Source organism: Lathamus discolor, chromosome 5, assembly GCF_037157495.1.
Source record: "Lathamus discolor isolate bLatDis1 chromosome 5, bLatDis1.hap1, whole genome shotgun sequence".
Taxonomy (NCBI): domain Eukaryota; kingdom Metazoa; phylum Chordata; class Aves; order Psittaciformes; family Psittacidae; genus Lathamus; species Lathamus discolor.
In genome coordinates, this window is record NC_088888.1 from 68,658,210 (window position 1) to 68,682,679 (window position 24,470).

Sequence of the window (24,470 nt, forward strand, 5' to 3'; positions counted from 1 at the left end):
ATTTTTTCCTGCATGGTCCAGTTCCTTTAAATTTCAGCTTTTCACACTTGAAATGAAAACAGAGAAATTTTTAAAATTAAAATGCTACAGAAATGGGTGGAAGGTTGCCAACAAAACTCACAACTATTAATAAACTTGTAAAAGGAAAAATAAAATGGTAATTAAGAACATAAAGAATATAGCTAGAGCATATTGGAGAAAAAGCGAGATGCTATCCACATGCAAATTCATGTTCTGTGTAGAAGTTTCTATACTGTTTTCATCATGAAACAGCTAGTACTGGTAAATAGTTAAAAACTAACTTAAAAATAGTAAGTAAATTATTTCAGTATGTATATATAAAATCCAGCTATCCAAAGAGCTCAACTTTTTGGCAAAATACAGCACTACAGGATTACAGGAGAATGATGTTGTTCAGATTGAGTATGGAAATCTCTCACCGGAATTCTTTATACAAGGGTTCATGATGTTGACAACAAAGTAATTTTAAAATATCTTCAAAGTATTTGTCTAGTGTGAAAATCGATTTTTCTAAGAATAAGTGAGTTGAAACGTATCACTCATAAATTTAAGAAAGCAAAGCTAATTGTCTTTCGGGTTTAGTTTTCGGTGCTGAGTATTGAGAGCCACCTTGTGGCCATACTTTTTAATGCACATGCATAATGCTGATTTTATGGTAGGTTAAGGGCCCTTGCTCGTCGTTTCACTACAGAGCATTTTGAAGATTGAGATTTAAAAAAAAAATACATAAGTACATTCTGCTTCCAGGCATCTAGCCTGAAGTGCAGCTCTCTGCTTGACCTGAAAGATGAGTTTTTTACATTCATATGAAATTTCTGAGATATTTTTTTCTTAATTCCATCATTCTTCCTTTCCTGTTCTCTTCTTGTATACATTAAGGGATGACAGTATAAAACACAAAATAGATAGATGTAGTAAGTATAACATATAAAATACTTCTATAGTATGTGTATGGACAGAGTACATGTATAGTGATATCATATGGAATGCATTTGCTGTTGAACAGTGCATGTTTTAGGAAGCTAAGAAAATTGGATAGTGTTAAACATTTATTTATCTCTCAGTAATTGTTCTGATTACTGGAATAACTTCATAGTAAATAGAAAAACTCTATATCTTTTAAGTTTGTGTTTACTCTTACGAAATACATGTATGGAATTAGTTTCAGGCATCAGAACTGGGTTTAGTTGAAGAAAATACATGAGGATGAATTGGTTACTCTTGAGCACAGCCTCACAAAATAGCTGAATTTGTCTTTCTGTGGAGCAGAGATGTTGAAATTTATTGTGACTATAAAAGGGCTGATGTAAATACAGGAAGTCACCAGATAAAGCAGCAATATGAATTTTCCTGAATTCAGTTTTCTGTTCTGTAGAATACATTATATGTTGTCTTTAAAGCTGGAGATTGAAACAGTACCAGTACTTTACCAAGCATTCTCTGTGGGGATTTTGAGTGGGTAGGGATAGGATTGCCCAGGAAGTTTATACTTAATTCTGATATTAGTGGAAATGTTTTTTCCTCTGTGGCTACATTTGTACTGAGGACTCTTGGACAATTTCAGGGTTTCACAGGCAACTCATTCCATCAAACACAAACTCTTGAATTTTACTCTCAAACTAAAAATTAAACTGATCACTGTAGAATTTTGCACAGATTAAAAAAAAAAAAAAAAAGAAAAACAAAAACACAGGGAAAAAAAACACAACAAAATAAACCCCAACTTAACATCTACTATCCTTTCTCTTGTTAGGGGTAAATTGAGATTAATTAGGCATTTAATCCCATTGTTTGTCTGACAACAGTTTTGGAACATTTCAGTTATAGTATGTTCTTGTCACATTGGAGAAAACTGTCTCTTGTCATACTGTTAAGCAGCACTATGACCTGTACTGAGTGTGGTGATGACAGATTCTGTGAATGTATTGCATAATTTTGTCTGTGGCGAAGAAAGGATTATAGGAATGGAACATTTTATGGGAAGGAGCATAATTGTATTTGGGGTTTATAACAAGTAAAAAATTAATTTCTGATAAATAATGTCCCCTGATTAAGTTGCCATTGTCACCAATAGAAAGGATGTAAAGTCTCCATTGCTATTTTTATCATTGAGCTCTGTTACAGTCAGGCATTTAAAACCAGAGGATGATCTGATTCATTCTCATTTATAGGTCCATTAGCTTTTCAATTGTTTCTTCAGTTTCCCTATGGTGGGAGGTATTCAGTATCAGAATAAGCAGGGATTAGTGTGAAGACCGTTAATGCAAATTCGTTTACTTGCAATAGTGAGTGATAATTAAGAGCTATTACTGATATGTGCCATCAGAGACTGTTGAGACAGGGCCACCTGCCTCAGTTACAATAGAAATTTGTTTCAAGGGAAAGTTATTTGAGGGTCTATTTTGTCTTCAGTTCTTTCCAGGATATTTCTCGTTCATTAATCTAAATCTGAACTTGCCAGTGGAGTGCGTTTCAGGCTAAGATTATAGCACACAGATTTTAGAGACTGCTGCACCTGGTAACTACAAACGCATGGTGTGTCTGAGCTCCTGCTGTAGTTGTAGCTGGTGAAATTCAGTGCCTTTCAGGCAGTGGAACCAAAAGGACATCTAAGCTCATCCATGAGCAGACAAGGGGCGGGCAGGGAGCAGAAACACTGTACCAGCCCCACTGCCTGATGCCACCTGACTGTGAAGGGTGTTCAGACTTACACTGCAGCTGTATAGATATGCATGAGACATCTACAGTGTTTTAATCTCAAAACCTGCCATATCAAGCTGCTAACAAAGTGACTTGTCTCAAATAGTCAGGCAGTTACTTTACTTTCTAGAGATACTTCTCCGCATCAGACAGCATTAGATGGCCCTCTTATCTTCAGTTCTAGCAGTGTGTAGATTAAACAAGTATGATGGAACTATCTAGTTATCTCAAGTGATGCCTTCTCAAAAAATAGAGTAGGAAATCTTTTCTAGGTTGATCTCAAGATTGAAAAGGCTATGCCAAGAATTGTAAGTCATCAGTCTGTTTCCATAAATCTGATCAGAAAGGCTGCCTGATACTATAATGGAAAACAGGCTCAGTAGGTTTTCCTCTAGTGAGTAGTCGCTGGGGATAGTGGAGATAACACCAGTGTTATGGGTAATTGTAGCCTCTGTGTTTCCATTCTGTGTAAAAGTTTTGTGACAAGGTAATTGGAAATTCCATATTTGGAACTCAAAAATCAATTTAAAAATCACCTGAAATCCAGATACAAAATCAACAGAAGGAAATACTGCTTTTGAATAGCTCTAGATTTTTAAATTGGAATTTCCAAAGTAAAACGTTCTTAGATGTGTAAACCACTTTCTAAAGATGACTGATGATATGATCACCGACTTTGCTTTGCAATATATTTTATATTTTTTATTATTTATACATTATGTTGCTTACATTAATTCTCTGTCCAATGTATCATACATTATGTTAGCTTTCAAAGTGCAGAATAAGAAAATCAAGCAAAACAGTTAAAGTTTTTAAAATATGTCACACTGAATTTAAAGTTTTATATGGATTGTGAGTCAAAGATTCTCCACTCCCTTTATTCTGATTTTAATTCATAATTCAGTATTGCCATCTTGAAACCACTGAAAACTGATGCTGTGGTGATGACCTTGTAGTATGTGTGTGTTACAGAACTCCCCAAACATGCTGTTTGCCTTAGCACTGAGCTGTGTATGTGTTCAGTTCTGTACAGTCAGAGTTTCTCCTTATGTAGAAAAGCTATTAATATGTCTTGAGAGTGATTGCAGTCTTTGTTATAGAGCTGTTTTACCTAGATATTAGTAGCTCTAGGGAGGAGGGATGGAGGAGGGAAACATTTCTTGAAGTAGGGAAGAAACATATATATGTGGGTTTACTTCGATTATTTTTGTTATTTAAAACAGTATAAAGATACTCAGGTTTACAATGTTTACATGCTAAATTATACAGACATAACTGATTTTAATTCAAGTGTCAGCATTGTTTACTATTTGCTTTCCTCCCATTGTCTTAACACCCAACAAATGCAGCATTACAGATAGAGGTTCAAATTTTCGGTAAAGAATTTTGAGATTAGGCTGTTCTTAAAAGAAGTCGGAGTTGTGAGACTAAAAACATTTTTAAGGAGGCTAAATGCATGAAGGATGTAATGATTTGAACAGATATGACAATTGTACAGAAGAAAGACTGTTAATATAATTAAAAGATTAAAGAAAATTAAGCTCACAGTATGGCATCTAACACTTTTGAACAGTCATTAGCACTATATGCACGATAAGTAAACAGAGTATGAAAAATGGAAATTAATCAGGGTTGGAGAGGGGCTGCGGAAGCAGCACAGCAGCTCTCCTCACCTGTTTTGTGCTGCTGTGCACTGCATTAAGGGAGAAAGTAAAAATCTCCTTACTTCTTCCTGTACCAGGTAATTTAGTCTCCATGGCATGTTTGATATATTTGATATTTTTCCTCTGTGATCTGTCTGCTATGTGGGAAAGATATTTAAACTTAGCTTGCTGAAGAAACTGTTTAGCCTGCTTTAATGGTATATGAATTAGAATATCTTAACGATAGCAAGCTTCTCAGTTTTGAGAGAGGATTCCTAATCTAGTTTACAAATCCCAGACAAAACAGATTGATAAATTAAAATCAGTGCAATGTTTTTTTCCCATATCTCTGTAAATATATTATAAAAATTACTTGCACAAGAAAATAAGTCATGCCTTGCTCAAAATATTACCCTGGCAGAGGAGGTATATTTATACAGCTAGGTACATACTTAAAGAACCACAGATGTAGAAAACAGTCTTTCAAAGCCAAATTTAATTATACATAATTGTCTTAATCTATTAACTTTAGAAAGCAACTATTTTGAAGATTTCATAAAGTACAGAACATAATGTTAGTGACATAAAATATTGAGATTATAAAGGATGGATCTGAGGTGAGTTTTTTTAAAAGATATTTTTTTCAGTAGATAGAGTTGAACTTCAAGGGATCTCATAATTTAACAGAGGCCTGTGGGAAAATACCCTACATTTGAACAGTATCTGGCTGTAAAAGTGAACTCTATGGAGGTGACACACCGTGCTCCTGCCTTGCATGAGCTGGTATCCTCTGGCAGCAAGTTTAATAGTTGCCACAGTTTAACTGACAATTTGTCTCTAAATTCCCAAGTCTGATAGCCAAAAGAGCATAGTAATATAAACCTTCTTGTTTCATCACTTATTAGGTGCTACTTCTGTGCCCTTTTAGGTGTATAAAGACATTATGCTACCTTTGAAACTGACTATGAATGATGTTTAATAAAGTCAGGCTTCAAAGATCTACAGTGAGGTTGCAGAACTTCAGAGCAGCCTGCTAGTCAGCCGGAATTAAACTAATGAAAAAGACAACACAGTTGTCAGAGGTGTTAGCAAGAATCACATGGTGATGTTGATAATCAGCATAAGTCTTACGGATTTCATTTCTAAGATGTACTTTTTGTCCTGAGGGTACAGTGGAAAAAATATTAAATGATAAGGCAAGGAGATAATTCCGGGAGACATAGGTTATGGAAATTGGATGGGGCGTCCACTTGAGTTGGAACAGGGGCACAAGGAATATAGAATTCATAGGAAAACAATTGTTTTTCACTTGTTTTTCAAGTGTGCAGTTCTGGTGTCCTCAACATAAAAAGGGCATGGAACTGCTGGAACAAGTCCAGAGGAGGGCCACGAGGATGATCAGGGGACTGGAGCACCTCCTGTATGAAGACAGGCTGAGGAAGTTGGGGCTGTTCAGCCTGGAGAAGAGAAGGCTGCGTGGGGACCTAATAGCAGCCTTCCAGTACCTGAAGGGGGCCTATAGGGATGCTGGGGCGGGACTCTTCGTCAGGGACTGTAGTGACAGGACAAGGGGTAACGGGTTAAAACTTAAACAGGGGAAGTTTAGATTGGATATAAGGAAGAAATTCTTTCCTGTTAGGGTGGTGAGACGCTGGAATGGGTTGCCCAGGGAGGTTGTGAGTGCTCCATCCCTGGTGGTGTTCAAGGCCAGGTTGGATGAAGCCTTGTGTGGGATGGTTTAGTGTGAGGTGTCCCTGCCCATGGCAGGGGGGTTGGAACTAGATGATCTTGAGGTCCTTTCCAACCCTAACTATTCTATGATTCACTTTTTTCACTTGTCCCATAACTTAAAGGCCTAATAGTTTCTGAAGATTATTTTTTATTAGTACTTTATCAGATAAATAATTAACACATTATAATTAGGTGATATTATATGAACACTGAAATATGAAAATACATAAACATCTGTAATTTTTCATGTCCTTTGGAGACTTCTTGAAAGTGCTTGTCTTGTAAGATTTAACATTTGGTGTCACTGAACTACAAAGTGTTACTAAGGAGTCATTGAAACTGTCTTAGAATAGCAGTCACAGGAAGAATAAAACATCTTTAGTTCTGAGACTTATTTAATATTATTAGCACACACACACAAAAAAAAAGCTTTATGTGTTGCTAATTATATCATGAATTTTCTCATGGGTCTTCATGTTACATAAGTATCAGTGAAAAAACTTTTTTTTATGGTGCTGTAGATGGTGTGATCTCATTTGGTTATCTTGTTAAAGTTCAGGTTGCAGAGTTCAACTTGCGTAATGAGTGGTGAGCACAATTTTGACCTTTTTGAGTTCAAGAATTTGAACCACTTTTACTGACTTGCTTTTTTTTATCATGTCTGCTTAGAATTGTTTTATTTCTTCCATGCCGTAGGGCAGAAGCTAGAGGAGCGAAGAAACGAAGCCACAATACCAAATCAAAAGACATTTAATACCTAGAGTTCATCTCTCCAAAAATTATTTTCCTCTTTTAAGATAAATTTCAGCTTTTCATGGTCCTACAAGCTGATGCCAGTCAAAACCAGTTTGAGAACCGTGTAGACCATTAGTTCATACTGCACATTTCCAATTTCCTATAAAACTTGTAAAAGTCATCCCATTCTTGTGAAGAATTCTCAGTCTGTCACTTTGCATAGCGGTAAAGTTGTAGTGGACTGTTACGGTTTAATTATAAAATAAGAAATATGTTTAATGTTCACAAATGGATTTTTTACTTGCAGGGTTAGATGTCTCAGTCAGTATAGCCTTTGAGGAGGAGTTACACTAAACATCATAATGATATGTAACAAGTAAGATACAGCTGTATTGGAAAGACCTTGAAAACGCTTGTGCTCATTGTCTCTGAGTGAAAATGCATCCAGTGTTGTTATGGCTCAGCAGAGTGGCAGTTTTGAATATTATAAAGCAAAGGAGGTGTTGTCAAATATAAAAAAGATTTTTTATAGAAACCGTGCAATATCAGTTTCCTCTTGAAGCAGAAACATTGAAATTGTTGCACAGTTAAGCACAGCAGCAAAAGGTTTAACTACGTCTCCAGAGGATGCCAGTATTCGAACCGAAACCAGTACAAATTCATCCTTGCTGTTGCAATGCTACTCTTGCATTTCATCAGATTGTCTGTCTATATCAATTTCTTTTCATGCTGTATATCTTCCCTACTGGCTAGTTTTCTAACAGCATACTGAAAACTTCTGCTCTCAGCAAAACAGACCGAGATTGATGGATGACTTTTTCATCTGTGTACTCCAAGTGGTTAACAAATATGACAACAGGACTTGCTGTCTCAAGGGCTGGAGAAGAATACATACCTTGCTGTATTTTAAGTTTCATATATTGATAGAGAGCAGTTTAATTTTGAATTGATGAGAAAGTAAAGCAGAGCCTTACATGATTTTGCATGCATTTTAAAATTATGATACTGTACAATTAATTCAGCCTTAATTGATGTGCATTTTCATGTTATTGCTAAACTGAAATGTTTTGACACTTCTTTTAATAAGATTTGAGAGTATTTAGTCACAGATTTCTGTTCACTGCGAGGCCCGGATTTTCATCATTACTGAAGAAGTACAGAGATGTCTCTATGTAATTTCTATTGCACTTGCTATAAACAATAGAAATACGTTTATTGTTGTACAATATTGTTGTACAATACATGAAAATTATTATTTTTACTTCATTTTCACTCAGTGGTGCAGCTTAAACTGGGTCGTTATAACAAACATTTTCTTTCTATCAAAACCTAGTACTGTTTTCTATGTGTGTTTTCACAGAAGAATTATTTTTCATTCTAAGTTCATAAATCCTTCTATCTGAGAATCAGTAATTCATTCACTTGTAAGACCAGCACCATAGTCTGGCTTGAAGTGAAATTTTAGGTTACTTTGGTCCATGTTATAAAATTCTGGCTATATTCTGTATATAAATAGCTCCCTTTTTTGCTTTGTAACAGCTAGGCATCAAGGGAGGTAATTTGAAACTATGTCTATATCCTTGGTGACTTCTTACAAATCCATCATTTGTGCATAGTCAAGCGTGCATTCATGAGTCTTTAATTCTTGGCTTGCCTGGCCAGCTCAAAAATGTAACATTTTAACAATGCTAAATTTTCTTAGCTTCTATCATCAGTGAGGTCTGTAAACACTTTTATCTTCTGCATTATAGATTATAGAACTGAGGAATTAAAAATTAAATTTAATTATTACCACTTCTTTGGGGTTTTCACTTCCCACATTATCTAATTCTCTATGCACCATGTAACGTTTCCAATGAAGAAAAGATGGGGCTGCTATGATGTAACTTAGTGTACTGTAAAAAGAGGACACTGAATAAGGCAAGACATTTCTGGACACCGTGCAGTCCATTCATTTCAAATTACTTTTTTTATTCTCTGACTGGATGGAGCACAAAGACAAGGAATAATGTTCCCATTGGTACGACTGTAAAGTACTTCTTAAACATGCATTATTTAAACAAAAAGTCACAGCATTAGCTATCATATGCAAAGTACATCAGGGAATCATTCAATTTCCAGATTTCAAATTCACAACATTTATCACTACTATATACGTAGTGTACCAGCAGTAATTCATCTTTATTAGCAGAAAAATTATAAGTTTTCACTCTTCACTTTTGAAAGGAGACAAGTCTTTTTAATCCGTATTTGCACAATTCGTTTTCCCTTTATGGGAAAAACAGCTTCCCAAGTTTTATCTTCAAAGAACATCTACAAACACCACCCCTGTAAAAAGTACAGGGGTTGGCAACCTGGTCTAAATAATAAAGATAAGCAAAAGAGTGTGGTAAGTATAAGTATCATCTAACTGTATCTCAAGACTGGTCGTCATACACCGTGAAAATTGTATGGCTTTGAAGAAAAGAGATGTCATTTCACTTGAACACGAAAAATACAAGAAAAAGACAGTCATAACTTGATTAGGCTGCTTGGCAATTTTTCCTTATTGTTTAAACTTCACCTCCCTTCTCTTTTTGATACAGCTTTTCTAATTGTGATGTAAATACGTTAAAACTTAATTCTTTGATACTTCATTCTGCAGTGACTGTGTTTTGCAAACTACAGAAACCCAGTATGTTATATAGACATGAAATATGTTACAAATTTTCACTGGAGGTAGCTCTGCCCTGCAGAAGATTATATGCGCATGAGAGAGAATTGCTTTTAGTGCAACAACTGCAAAAATAGTCTGTGGTCTGCCGAGGATTAGGGACAAATAGATTCCTATTCTATAAAAGTATTTCTAAATTACAAATTGACAGGCGACAACCCTGAAACAATAGAAACCTGCATACACAAAGGAGATGGTTCAGAAGAAAAACAGCTTTAATACTATAATACAGAAAATTAATCCTGAATTATGTGCCTCTGGTGATTGTACTGAAAATTGTTTTTACACTGAGGAAGATGTTTAAGCACAGCAGTCACACTACTCTCCTTTATTTCTCTTTCAGATGTAGTTTTAGAGCACTTTACAGACCTTACTGAGGTGATTTCAGTAAATTGATCAGATCAGTAACTCATAGGTTTAAAAAATTCTAACTTTAGTACAATGAACTTAAATCTCCAGAGGGAGACAATTAGATTATTGATTCTTCCAGGAGAAATTTAAACTGATTCACATTTGTTTGCTAGAATTACCTTCTTCAAATACTGTCTTGCCAGGTACCCACTAATTATAACCCAGTAAAAGAGTAAGTGTTGGACAGAGATATTGCTTCAGGATAACTATACAAAGTTAATAGCTGGATACATTAGAAATGTGAAGATGTAGAGAATGAGCATGCATACTCATTAAGTAGAATAGCGTATTGGCCAGTCTGCATCCATCCAGAAATGATCTGCTAGGCCGTGCAAGTCATCTCAGTTGAGAAGAACTCTCAGTAGTCTTTGGGTTCTTCACAGGAAGCAACTGCAGGGTGAACAATTGGTGGAGCTAGTGCTGCTCTTCCCATGAAAGAATGAGGAAGGTAATGTAAAGGCATATCAACACAGCAGCACTGCCTGAGTCCAATGTATTGAACTGCTGGGTATCTTTTTGAAGCGGCTGATCTATAAACTTACAGAAGAGCTTCATGACAAGTTTTTTATGTATGACTTACTGTATTGCTGCATGTTCAATAAATACTAATAACTTTCCATTCCATACTGTTTCTTAAGTAGTATGAAAGGTAATACAAGATAAGGGCTAATTGTTTAATATATATTCATCACAGAAATGTAGCCAGCTTTTAAAGCCTTCAGGGAAAATTTCTTTCAAAGTTAATTCTTTCCTTCTGTAATAAAATAATAATTTAATCTTACTGCATAGCATGCCACTTCATCCTTGTCCTAGAAACAAATGCCAATATCTCAGTTATTATGCAGACCATACAAGTGGAATAATACAAATAAAAGTCATAATTCATAAAAGGAGAGTCCTCAGGTGAAATCATTGTAGCTTAAATACATTCTTTTTTTCTACCTTTTGACTCCAATCTGTATTTCTTCATGTTTAGTTTCTTTCATGAACTGTCAGATAGTGATACTGCTTGTCTTCATGGTTTAGTGTTTTTTCTAGGTTTCATATATTCCAAATGTGCATATGAAAGAGTCTTGTGGTATTTTTCTGCAACAAAAACTTATTATATTTTTACTTCATATTTAAAAAAGCTTTTCAGGGGTTTATTGGCGCTATCTAACATTTGATCTCTCCCCTTTGAACCAGCAATTGTTAAAAAAAAGAAAAACATTTATGTTAAAGATTTAATTTGTATCTGTCAATTAATATGTAATACGTATGTAGTAAATTCTGAAGAGCAAAAATGCTTAATGATTGTGCAGTTTTTTGATAATTTCTTTCTGTTTCTCTCAGTCCTCATACATACAGAAGTCATGTTACCGTTTTGTACTCAAGGAACAGGAATAAGCTCATTGATGGACTTTTTAACTTACCTTTTTTCATTCTGCTTTTTTTAGTCACCCTTTACTTCCTGAATGGATGGCGACTTCTCCCATCTCACCTTGATCTCATAAATTTTGAAAGGCAATCAGTATTCTTTAAATGACCCAGCAGAGCAGATTCAGCAGTATGATTAATATGAATGAGGGAAAGGAGGCTTCTGTCTTGTTGGAACTTTAAACAATTTAGAAAGTCAACACTTTCTGATGTCTTCAGGAAAGTTAGTGAATAGTTGTTTTGGGAATAAATGAATTATATTCATCACACAGTGGCAGTACTAATTAAAACTGCCCTTCATTGAAGGCTACAGCAAAATATACCTGAATGTTTGGTTTAGGTGTATGTGATTTCTGTGCTGAGCACCTACAATCATCAAGTGAAGTTAATGAGGTCTCAAAATTAAGAGCTAGTACTTTGCAGGGTGTCAGGACAGTGCAGAGAATGAAAGATAGGAATAAATTGCTCAGAATTGTGCAAACCGATGACCAAATATGATAGTGCATTCTGTACAAACTACAAGTGCTGTCCTGTTGTGAAATCCACAGAAAGGAAATTACAATGATTGAGTCTTACAGTCACAAGCATGAAGTTTTGCTATAGTAAGGGGATTGTGAGAAATATACTAGAATAGCCTGTGCCATTTCTGTTACTGATAAAAAATAAATTATTGTCAAAACCTGTGTTATTAGTAGAGAAAAACCACCAAATTGCAAAGCTGGAAACCATATCTTCAAAATGAGGAAACAGAAAGGAAAAATAAGTAATTTACAGAAAGAAAAAAAGCCAACTCTGATCATACCAAATAATGGTGATCTGCTTAGTCTGTCCTAGATGGGAATGGCAATTGCAGATTAAAGAAAAGACATGTTGATGTTCCACTTCTCTAGAAGTAATGTATTGGCAGCTTCTTCATAGTCAAAATTTATTTCTTTATTATTTTTCTTATTTTTTAGATAAAATAAGAAAAAAAGTACCTACTAGCCCACTTAAAAATATTTAGTTATTTATTTATTTGACTTGTGTAATATTGGTAATGCAGACAAAAGCCACTCAGCTTTCAGTCTTTATGAATGATGATGCCTTTGTGATACCAGAGGCAAGAAAAGGATAAGAAAGGGTGTTATCTTTAAGTAAGCCTTTAGCTGAAATACCTTAAATTGTGATTAAATCTTTTTTTCTGCCTCACTTCTCATTAAAGTTAAGTAGAATATTTTTCTATGTCTAATTGTGGCATTTTTAATGTGTCTTAATCAAGTACTGCATGAAATTAATGACATTTAAAAGAGAAATACAGGTGGCAGCAAGCTAAGCTAGGAATTTGTTTAATACATACTGCTTTAGATGCACACACACATGTAAGCAAAGGTCATAAATCTACAGCCCTCTTGAGCAATAAGGGAGGGGAAAGAAAATCAATTCTAATCAGGAGACCAGTGCCAGACCTCATAACAACAGTTTCTCCATACACCTGAGGCACTTAGTGACATTTTGTTTACATTTTAAGCAAAACCTTTTAGTCTGTAATAGAACGAGTTTAGAACAGTAAAACTTTTTTATTTAGTAGTTGGTGGTGATGTTGTCTCTGCAACCATTAAAATCCAGGTTTAATAGAATAACCATGCAATTCATTGGCACAAGAGCTTAGAAGGTTTGTTTTCAAATATTTTGCCATTAAAGGATATGCTGTATGAGCAGTCTTCCAAGCCATCACTGAGACATGTGATTTATTTATTTATTTTGTTTTTGAAGTGTAACTTTATAAAATCAGATCACTTTATTGTTCTTGAACTAACTTGCCTTGTATGTTTGTAATTTTAAATGGCAAAATATTTATGGAAAGAAAATTAGTTCTGTTTCTGGGCAGTTAATGGAATCATCCAGGGTAGTTAGTGATTTGATTTGCTTGACATTTGTTTTTTCCTATGTCAAAAGTGTTTTGTTTTTCATTTAAAATAATTTATCATCTTCTGTGTCAGAAAAAATGTATCTAATGTGCCTCACAACTGATTCCTGTGTAACCTGGGTGTCTAGCACTTCATAGATTCAATAAATGAACCGGCAAAATATTATTGCGAATATTAACACAGAAGTTGTTTTAGAATATGTGGGAGATTTTAGCAGTGTGCAGATATACTTTAAATGCAACTATATGGATACGTTTCGGAGTGAGTTCCTACGTAGTAGAATCATAGAATAGTTAGGGTTGGAAAGGACCTCAAGATCATCTAGTTCCAACCCCCCTGCCATGGGCAGGGACACCTCACACTAAACCATCCCACACAAGGCTTCATCCAACCTGGCCTTGAACACCGCCAGGGATGGAGCACTCACATGGTTGATTAATCTTAAGCTTGTAAGAACTTGAATCATAGTCAGACCAGCATTGCCACATCTAAGTGTGTTTTCTGTCACAAACTTTTTCCCTCCCTCTTTTTCCCTGCCTTTACAAGTTCCTTTCTCTAAATTGGCAAAATTGCAGTTCCTAAAACTGTAAATATATTGTAAACAAATTTCCTTCCATATGTAATGCAAGATATTACTGTTCTTAGTTTCCCATTAGTAAACTGCCCTGACTTTCAATCACATTAAACAACTTAAGCAATCAGGTTACAAAAAAAAAAAAAGAGGGATGCAATTTTTAAATTGTGACAATTTCAGAAACAGATTTGGCTTTTTTCAGCTAGAGATTATAATATTTAAAGTGTATTTTGATATTGAAAAATTGTACTTTTTAAAATGTATTTTAATACCTGTAAAATAGTCACACACCAGGAAAACTACTAAAAAAGTGAAATTTCTGATGGTTGCCTTATCACTTAGGAAGATTTGCTTCATTTAAAACAAAAGCTAATTACATTCTCAAATACTTAAACCATGTTCTGAATGTAAACAAGATCAATCCAAATTTCTCTGTCACAATTCTCAGATTTGCAGCTGAAGTGAATTTTCCACATGCCTGTCTTCTGTGAGATTTGTTGTTGATAAACTAGAAATGTGAGCCTTGGTGCGTTTGTGTTCTTCATGAAATATTTGTTTCCATTTGCTATGTCATAAAGAGCAGACTTCATGAACCACATTGCCATTTTCTCAATTTCTTATTTATTCATTTTTCAAGCACTACAGCAGTTAATTAAATTTGCCAAAAAAAAAAAAAAAAAAACAACCTATGTAGTTAAAAGCTGAGTTTTATTTCCTTTAAATTAAAGTAAATAATTACTGCTAAAGCAGGAAAGATCAGATATTAAGAAGCTGGATAACTGTGAAGCTGAGAAATCTGTTTTTCCCACTACATTTTTCTTTCCATTTGCTCCTTCATAATTGTATTCTCATCTCCCATTTATTTCTGTTTGCAGAGATTTATTGTTCATGTTTGGCAGTATGCCAGTACTATGAGCCATATTGTGCTTTGCTTTACCCACTCTGTACCCCTGAAGTCAGCTTTCAGTGGCTGTGTGTCAGGTATTAATAATTGTGTATATTTAAAATAATAATATAAATTATCTAGAATTAATTCACTGTAATATACAGCTGAAAATAAAGTGGTAGTCCAAAAATACTTGACTCTTGTGGTCTATGGAAAAGCAGAGATTCTCTGCTGACAAAGATAATACAGAAATCTGGTTTAGGGAAAGGTTAGTATCATCATTGCCACAAGAAGTGAGTGCAGCAGTTAGTAATGTGGAAGAGATGGGAGGAAAATCAGAGTTGTTTGTGGCAAGCCAGGGACATTGCAACCTGAAGATTAGAAAAACCAGTATCCAGGGGTGAGAGTGAAGAGAACACCTTCATAAGGCATGCTTTCTGATGTTGTGTTTAAGCTCATATAAACTTGGTAAAGGCCCTTTATTCCAGTTTACAACAGGGCTACTGTTCCTTTCCTACTGCCAATTGTAATAAAAAAGCTGTACTTTTTCTTATACTTAAGCTTTAGGCCAAAGCCTTGTTTCTGAACAGAAAGACAACTGTTCATGCTAAAATGGCATGAACTCTGGTGCTTTGGGTTTGCTTTTTAAGTGGTTAGATTTCTTTTTTCCTTCCCTGTTGCTTCTGGAAGTCACAATCCAAAGCAACTGGAGTTTCAGAGTTTAGTGTTTGGAAGGGGAGTGTATTAGCTTTTCTTAACTGTGAGTCAAATATCTGTTTTAGGTGAAGTGTGATAAAACTAGCACCCAGAAATAAGGGAGACTTGCTTACAGACCTTGTACGCAGTGGGAGGCTGGAGGACCTGAGATTTTGCAGACTGAGTTCCCAGCCTCCTACACATGGGGAAGATAAAAATAAGGAGTAGATGAGCAGTTTGATTCCGTGCTGTGAATTTGTTAGTTGATGCTGTGCCAAGCTGCTGCAATGGCTAGTGGTGGGGAAAGGTATCCCCTCCTTATCATTAAGTATAATGTGTGGCCTGCTGCCTTCAGCCTGTCCTAGCTGCCTGCATATTCTGAAATAGCTGCTCTTAAAGAAAAAAGCAATGAGTTCTCTGTTTTGGTGTTCATAATGATTGTAAATTTGTAAATGACAGTAAATTTGAATCTCTGTTTAGGTGAAGCTATATTTTTCTAACAGTATTCTTTTAAACAATTAAGTGTATTCTCTGGAAAGTAAGACTAGAAGTCAAATCCATGTATAGAAAATCATGACATATTGGCGTCGATGAAAAGCTTGACATAAGTAGAACCAGTTTCTTTTGTATGACTAATAATAATATTCTGTGGGTTTTTTCCCCGTAATTTTTCTTAATGCAGTGGTTCTTGTACAGTAATTAGAAATGAATTTAATTTTTATGCTTGTCCACTCTAGGTACAGAGATCCAGAAATAAGCAGTTACGTGAGCTGTTTCCAGATGGATTTAGTATTCATCATGCAGGAATGCTGCGGCAAGACAGAAATCTGGTTGAGAACTTGTTTTCCAATGGACATATCAAAGTCCTGGTTTGCACAGCTACGCTCGCCTGGGGTGTCAATCTTCCTGCTCATGCTGTTGTTATTAAGGTAAGAGCTTCCATTACTCTGCACATGGGTAGCTGTCTTAAAAGAAACTTGTAAAGTAGCATAGATAGCAAGATCTTTATTGTGGTTTTGGGGCCCAGAAGGGAAGTATCTGATTGATGCAAAATATTATTTATATCTCATTAAACTGATTCTCTCCAGTGGGAGTCTAGTTTGTATAGTAAAGATTTAAATATATCAAAGATTATGAGAGGATTAGTTAAAGTACACTTCTGAAATCATGCTGTATTTGCCTAATTTCAGTATTCAGCTCATCGGGATTATATTCATGTGTATTTATGTTAATTTTTATTAACTTTTCCTCAACCAGGGAACACAAATATATGCTGCAAAAAGAGGCTCCTTTGTTGACCTTGGAATTCTAGATGTCATGCAGATATTTGGTCGAGCTGGACGGCCTCAGTTTGACAAATTTGGAGAAGGCATCATTATTACAACTCACGATAAACTCAGTCATTACTTGACTCTTCTTACTCAGCAGAATCCAATTGAAAGCCAGTTTCTTGAAAGCCTTGCAGACAACCTAAATGCAGAGGTAACTTTTTATTTATTTAGAGAAACTAGCAAACTTTAAAATACTAATATTATTTGGGACAAAAATGCAGTATTGTCACACTTAAAATATCTGAAATGGAAATTTTATTGCTGGTAGTCTATAGGTGTGTATGTTTAAAAGGAGTGAACTGTTACACATATGAAAATGTTGGGGGCCTTTTACAGAATGTAGTAAGTATTAGAAGTCGTAGGGAGGGTCAAAATACCATTAAGATAAAACTGTAGGAACACAGCATTTACCTTTTAATCAGAAGCGCTTTATTAGAGTTTAAAATCCTCAAAAAAAAAAAAAAGAAAGCATTATCTGTGAACAAACAAGCTTACTTTTGGAATAGACTGTCTTTTAGTAGTAGTGGAGATTTAATTTTTTTCTGTGGTGAATATTTTGTAATAAGTGATGGTATTTGTATGGAAGATTTGATTGCAAATGAGGAAAAGAAGATTTAACTTGATGAACCAGGAGTTCCAGGCCTATTTCTTTCCTCTCAGCTGAGCATGCTTGCTTAAGGAAGTGTGAGATTTAAGCTATTAATTTTCAATGTGTAATATTCTGCAGAGAGAGAGAGGTTTTAAGGAGCAGCGTGTTGTTCCTCTGATCTGAGCTGTAGTTCTGAATAAGCAGGAATTTTCCAGCAAGGCCAGAAAGCAGAAGTGATTCTTATATGTAAGGTTAAAGGGAGGGTTTCTTTGGTTCTGAGAGGACAGACAAATGAATTTTACATTTATTGAACATCTTATGCAGAGGAGAAAAAAAAATTGAAAACTAATTCTATTTTCAGCAGCAAAGAAAAGACGTATTTGGTTATAGATACACTTCAGAGTTCCTCTCCGCTTCCTCCTTTTCCACTGTACCAATTGTGAATTCTTAAAGTCCTAGGTGTTTGTCTCACATGAAGTGTTTGGAATGGCTTAAGAAAATATTTACAATTGCATATTTCTGCGTGTTATTGTACTAGATAGTAAATTAGGGTACCAAACTGCTGATAGCATTGACTTTGGTGCAGTTAGCACCAAAAAAACATGTCGAAGGTGGAATAGACCTGGTTGATTGTTAGAATACAAAACAATTCTAATTTCTCACAGGCTTCTGATTTTAACAGCCGTTTTTAAAAGTAGTAGTCTCTTATCTTTTTCCTTTTTTTTTTTCTTTTCCCTGCATTTAACAATAAACACTTTACTAGCATAAAAGCTGTTAAAAAAAAAATCAGCGGAGACTTGGAAAGGTAAATACCATTCTTTAGCACCAGCTGAGTATGTCCAAATGGATACTTAGTAAAAAGGGGAAAAAGGCATCCAAAAGCAAAGCATTCAAGTGGTAAAGGGCTCTGTGAGCTTACAATGTCTACAGTAACTATGAAATACTAAAAATAGTCCAAAAGAAAATGAGGAGCAACAATTTGGGTAAGATTGGTAACAATAAAAGCAATCTTAAGAATTTTATTGACTTTTAACAGTAATCAAGCATCCAAGTAGTTTTCTGAAAAGTAGTGCTAGTAGGCACTGCAAAAATAATTTGGTTACATTGAAGGCGTAAAATCAAGAAGGTAATCCTCCTGTCCTGTTAAAATAGTAGAATTAAATAATAAAAAATATGGAATAGAACAATAACTCTGTTGTGTAGGAGACAGTTATCTAAACTTATCCAATCAAAGATATATAGGAAGTGTGTGACATACAGAATAATAGAAACTACCTGTAAGTGCAGTACTTCTATTGCAGAATTTGGGGTTTGAGGAAATGTGCAGAAAACTGACAAACTAGTTTAGACAAAACTATTTCTTTTCAGATTTTGTAGTGTGGTAGTGTTATCTGAAAGGAACAGTGTACTCCTGGCTTTAAATTACTGAAGATTCTGTGGCTGCAGTACAGTTACAGCAGCTGAAGATTTTTTTGTTCGTCACTGTGATAAGTGGTTGTTAGTAGAAATAGCAATGGAAAATGCTGAAAAGCAATACAGTAACAACGGCATGAAACCACCATTTTTTGGTCATCTGGTATGTGTGGTGTTACTTATCCTTCTGTCATGACATGGAAGAAAAATTAGCGCCTGCCAGATTGCAGGAAATCAATACTATGAGTAGTTACAAGGACCTATTGTGTTAGGAGGGTTTTGGAAAGTAACTTTATCATTTCTTTATAATTCGAGTCAGTTTAAGCTTCTGTATGTGCTAATTTGATCTAACTTAGTAGAATCCTCTGAGAAGGATACAGGTGTTTTAGAAATTGTTATGTTTATCTGGAGGTGGCTCTTCCATAGGCTGCAGCATTCTGAAAAAAATAAATACATTTTAAAACATATGCCATCATACAGATCAGTAAATAGTCTTAGGAAATACATTCAGTTTTGGTCATCCCTTTGGTAGTAACTAGCACTATATATTGGGACAAAATATGTGTTTATTGACTTATTTGTTACAGAAATCTCAACAGTATGCTGATGGCCGCTATCATCTTTGCCTTAACAGAGCATGTTATTAGTACAGGAAGTCTGCACTGATGTATAATAAAACAACATATTTTAGGAGCATAGTCTGTTTTTCTTGCAAGTCATTCAGGAAATCCAAATACTTATGCTGTAGTTGTAAAGAGGAACCAATTAAAGGCCAGAAGCAGTGCTGACTTGTTTAAATTCTTAATTTATTATAGATGGATCAGTGGCTGGAAAAAATAGTAAAATAAAGGCAGCAGTTGGAAATACGTTAAGGCTCCATGTTTCCAGAAGAATATAAAGTTGCTTTTATCTAGACAAGGTCTCTTGACAGAAATAAGTAGGTGGTAAGAATGAGGTAGTGATTCAGATATTGGGGTAATACAATATGTAATCCTAGCCACACAATCACCAGCTCTAATCCAGACCCTTGAATTTTATACGTTTGAATAGACCTTGCATTTTGACCCTTGAATGTGATGCAAGGGAGAAAATTTGGGCAATGATGCAAATAAATTTGGGTATTTTTAATTCTCCTCTCAAAATTAATTTTCTGGAAGCACAAATTTTTCAGGGAGAATGGGCAAAGCTCCTATGAAAGGACCACACTAGTTTACCTGCATGTTTCAGGCAAGAACAAAGGTAAATGGGAGATTACATGACGGAGTTTTATGAAGGAAAGAGTGATATGGCAAAAGGGTGAATTTCTCCTAGGATAAGAACCAAGAAATATTGAGATGAGCCACTGGCAGGTTCAGAATACACAAAAGAATGCCAGCTGGGTGATCAGACGACAGAAATCTTTTCTGCAGGGTAGAACAGTCCAAAAATGGAATAAAAATCCATTGAAAGATATCAAATGCAAAGACAATACCTTTAGCTAAAGTTCTTGAGGTGCAACAGTTTAAGGATTTAGGATAAATTTATATGATGCTTGTTTCTTATTGCCACATTCTGCCTTTCAGCATTTGCTGTTACCTATCATAGAGACAGCACGCTGGCCTTGATGTCCCTGTTCATTTGCTCTTAGGAAAGCTACAGTGAGAAAAGTTGAAATACACCAACTTCATTGATTAGACACCAAAATTAAGACTTTAAATATGTATGTCAGCACCTCAACCCACAGAGTATTCTTTTGTGCAGATTTCTTCTGACATTTGTTTTGGGGTTTTTTTTCTTCTAAAAATGATCAGAAGCAGCTTAAATGGTCAGTGATGATCAACATAGGTATGGAGAGTCCCTTTTTGTTTTCTGTTGAAGTTGCGCCACTGGGCGTAATGGAATGTAAAAAGAAATAAAAGAAACACCTTGTTGGGGTGCTTGGTTGAGAGCAGCAAGTCCTGGGTTAGTTGACCAGCTGGCAAGCAGAAAAAACCTACGACTGTATTTTCTGGAAATACAGGAAGAAAGATAAGATGCAGGGGATGTGGTTTAATTAGATCATAAACTTTAACTTATCTGGGAACTATCATCAATAGCTCATACAATGCAGGTCACTATTCCTTCTCTAATTGTTTCCACCTGATAGAGCTCTTGCTGATATCCACAGCTGGACTCCAGCTTGTTGCTGGGATGACTCCTTTCCCCAGAGAGCCTAGAAACGAAGAGAATTTGCAGTGCTGGACAGTAGGTATACCTTCCCCGGGGGATTTGCCTTTCACTGCATTTACTTAAGATTTTGTTGTGAAGCCAGGAGTGTAAAAGGTGGTGACTTGTTCAGTTCGAGCAAACCTTTTAATCAATTTTTCTCTTGGAAAGAGTAGTTCTCAGACAAAGAATTCCTTCAAAACCCTTCCAAAAAACCACTCAGGAGTTGGGTAACTAACAGCTAATCCTGGTAGGGGCCAAAGCACTGCTGGGGGAAACTGAAGTTTTCTCCCTGGATGTCCCAGGGCCTTTGAGCTTGGAGACCAGCAACCTCATCCATTCCCCTCTCACCTTCTTCAGCTGTGTCCAGATAGTAGACAAGTTATTTGGAGTTAATGTACAATGACATTTCTGATGTAGTCCAGTTGTACTTTATAGTCCTTTGGCCATGTGTGACTATTGGAGTTTCTGTCCCACTTGGGATGGTTCTAGTAGCATTAAGTAGTTATTTCAAAAGTCATACAAGAACAAGATTGTAATCACTTCAGATGCTGAAGTACTACTTCAAAATACACTGGTTTCCAAAGCAAATGGAAGATTGCTTTTTAGGTTGTTAGAAAGATTCCTTGCTCTCTTACCTTAACAACAAATATTTGATTCATATATAGAATTTTTTTCACCCATTTAACCTGACTTAATTATACAAATATAATAGCAATTAAACATTCTTACATCAAAAACAGGATATTATGTTCTCTTATATGTTATATAACGCAGTATATATTAGCAAAAATATTTTTATGCCCTTTTCTAATCTGCATATAAATATCAGAGAAGAACTTCATTGTTCAAAAACTACTACCAGGAAGCCCTGCTACTTATATCTGTTTACACTTGTTTGAAAATCAAAAACACCTCCTCTGAAATGCTGCTCAATTTGATAAAGTCTGTAATTAGCATTTGTAAAAAGAAATCTTCTAATGAAAATGCAGACTACTACATGACCACGTCACTTGGTGATGGTGATATTGGCTATTGAACAATTAGTTGAACATTTATGAGCATGATGATCTATTTTTTTTTTTCATTTAAAGTGACACAGTGAGATTAATGTACTCCTCAAATTTTCATTTTGTGAGTGCAACACCATTATTTATATTTGAATGGTTTTTTAAAAAAAGCATTTTGTGATGACTGGTGCAGTCAAACAATGCAATGTCTACATAGTAAATATTTCTACTCATTGATTAATCTATATAATTACCTATGCATGGTTGAGGAAACTGGAAAATTTAGAACTTTTTTTTTCTTTCATTTTACTAAGTATCACCTCATCTGTTTATTGATTTTATAAATACTGTGTATTTTAGGTCTCAACAGAGCTTCTCTTAACTTTGTAAATAATTTATTTCATAATTACTATTAAGTGTTTGTATCAGTAAGATCTGATTTTCATACTGTTCTAGCACACAGATGCACTTTCAAACCAACGATAAGAACTTCACTCGAGCACTAGATGGCAGCAAATATTTAGAAGTTGCCTTTTTGTTTCTGTCTCTGCATTTTATCCATTGACTATTCATTAAAGTTGGGTGAGAGAGGAAAGTGCAGTATTAGATTTCAGTACCATATCTGAAACCCGACTGTATTGCATAATCACTTTTTTCCTTTAGTTTTACTTTTAACTCATGAAAATGTTGAATTTACAAGGAGTACAATCAGATATCTGAACAAATGAGGAAATACTGAGGTTTGTTTTGTGGGGGTTTTTTTAGTTGTCAGACTTCACTTTCCTCACTAATGAGAATTTTACATTTTCATGATTGTGAAAATGGTTGTTTGGGTGAAAATGTTGTTATGTGATCTCACATTGTGTACTGAAAGATATTTGAATCGTGGAAAGAAACCAAATACTGAAATTAACCCTGGTAGCAAACTGATTAGTTTGTATTAATGTATTAGATGTGGGCTGTATTAAATGTTATCCCTGTAGGAGTCTATGAAGAACTGAATGCTTCTGTAGTTACTTCAATGCATTATGTAACTATTTACTTTGCAAAACAACACAACAGGGCTTCCCCTGACCTCCTTATGCTATTGAAGAACAGATTATCTCTTGAAAAATATGTAAGACAAAGCTTGGGGTTACTTCATGCTATTAGTCATTGATATCAATAAGGTTTTGCCAGATTTGATACTTAAACTCAAGGCAGATTTGGCTTACATTATTATTTTTTACTAGATATTTCTGATATTTCAAAAAAGCACATCTGTATTATTAAGGTTTAGATGCTTAGATCTGAACATGCATATGAAACCACAGTTGTATGGGGTTTTCTTAATTTTTTGCCAAGTCATGGAACATTTAAGTGAAAACCAAACACCAAAAAAAAACAAAAATAACTTTCAAAATCTAGTAATGGTTCACAAAAAATATCAGTAAGAGGGACTTTTGATTGTTTTAAACAACCAGTAACAAGCAAAAAATAGTCATGGGACATACAGGAAATATTACATTCTCCAGGTAAAATCAAGTTAACTGTAATTAAGCAGTAAAATGCTTCTGAGGAATATAACCAATATAAAATAGAGCTGAAGTTGTCGTGTAAAAATGTGTATATGGTAAATACTTGGGTGCTAGAACTATTGAATTGGCAAAAAAACCTCAGTAAAAACAAACAAACAAAAAAAAACAAAACAAGGCTGTATGTCTGATTCAGCCTTGAAAAATAAATATGTATATATGCATATTACCTGTTCCATTTTGTTATGTTTTGATATAACAAGAATGTAGCAGGTACCTGTATATCTGAATTGCTAGAACAAAAAGGAGAAAACTATTTGTAAAAACTGTGTGTAAACAAATTGCCAAGTATGAAGGCACGATGAAGAAAATCCTAAAGATGGTTGCTGTCATTTGGGTTAGGACTTGTGCTTTCACACTGATATGAAAAATCTTTTAAATGTAAATAGATTTTTTTAAGATATTCTTTAAATCACCCTGAGCATATTTGCTAAAGAATTATGTTGGTTTGTTTGCCTTTTTTATAACAAGCTTATTCAGTATCATCTTTTAGTTGCAAAAATTATAAGTGGTGTATTATCTGGGTCACGTATCTCAAATATTATGTCACATATCATACCATGTTATGGTATAATGTTATATAAGATAAAGGTGTGTAATGATGATTCAACAATGATCATTTTAAAATAATATTCTATGATGATTATTTTCAAATAATTTAAGTTGGAAACATACTGCTACTTTCTTTAATCTAGTGCTAATGCTCTGAATTCCAAATGTTTTCAGCTGTTACAAATACATTCAGCTGTAACATAGATGTTTAATTTTGTCTCTTCTCCTATTTCCAGATTGCTCTTGGAACAGTAACTAATGTGGAAGAAGCAGTAAAGTGGATAAGTTACACTTATCTTTATGTACGGATGAGAGCAAATCCATTAGTATATGGCATCAGTCACAAAGCTTATCAGGTATAAAATGCATTTTAAAAAAATCTGT

At 34.8% G+C, this 24,470-nt stretch overlaps 1 protein-coding gene across 2 annotated transcripts in view; it reads left to right on the forward strand.

The window, feature by feature from the left end:
• Positions 1 to 24,470, forward strand: part of ASCC3 (activating signal cointegrator 1 complex subunit 3) — a 270,142-nt gene that overhangs the window by 153,478 nt on the left and 92,194 nt on the right. For both annotated transcript variants that reach the window (XM_065681163.1, XM_065681164.1), the window contains 3 exons: positions 16,171 to 16,362; positions 16,691 to 16,915; positions 24,323 to 24,442. In XM_065681163.1, the coding sequence (XP_065537235.1) occupies positions 16,171 to 16,362; positions 16,691 to 16,915; positions 24,323 to 24,442 (537 nt within the window). The remainder of the gene's footprint in view (positions 1 to 16,170; positions 16,363 to 16,690; positions 16,916 to 24,322; positions 24,443 to 24,470) is intronic.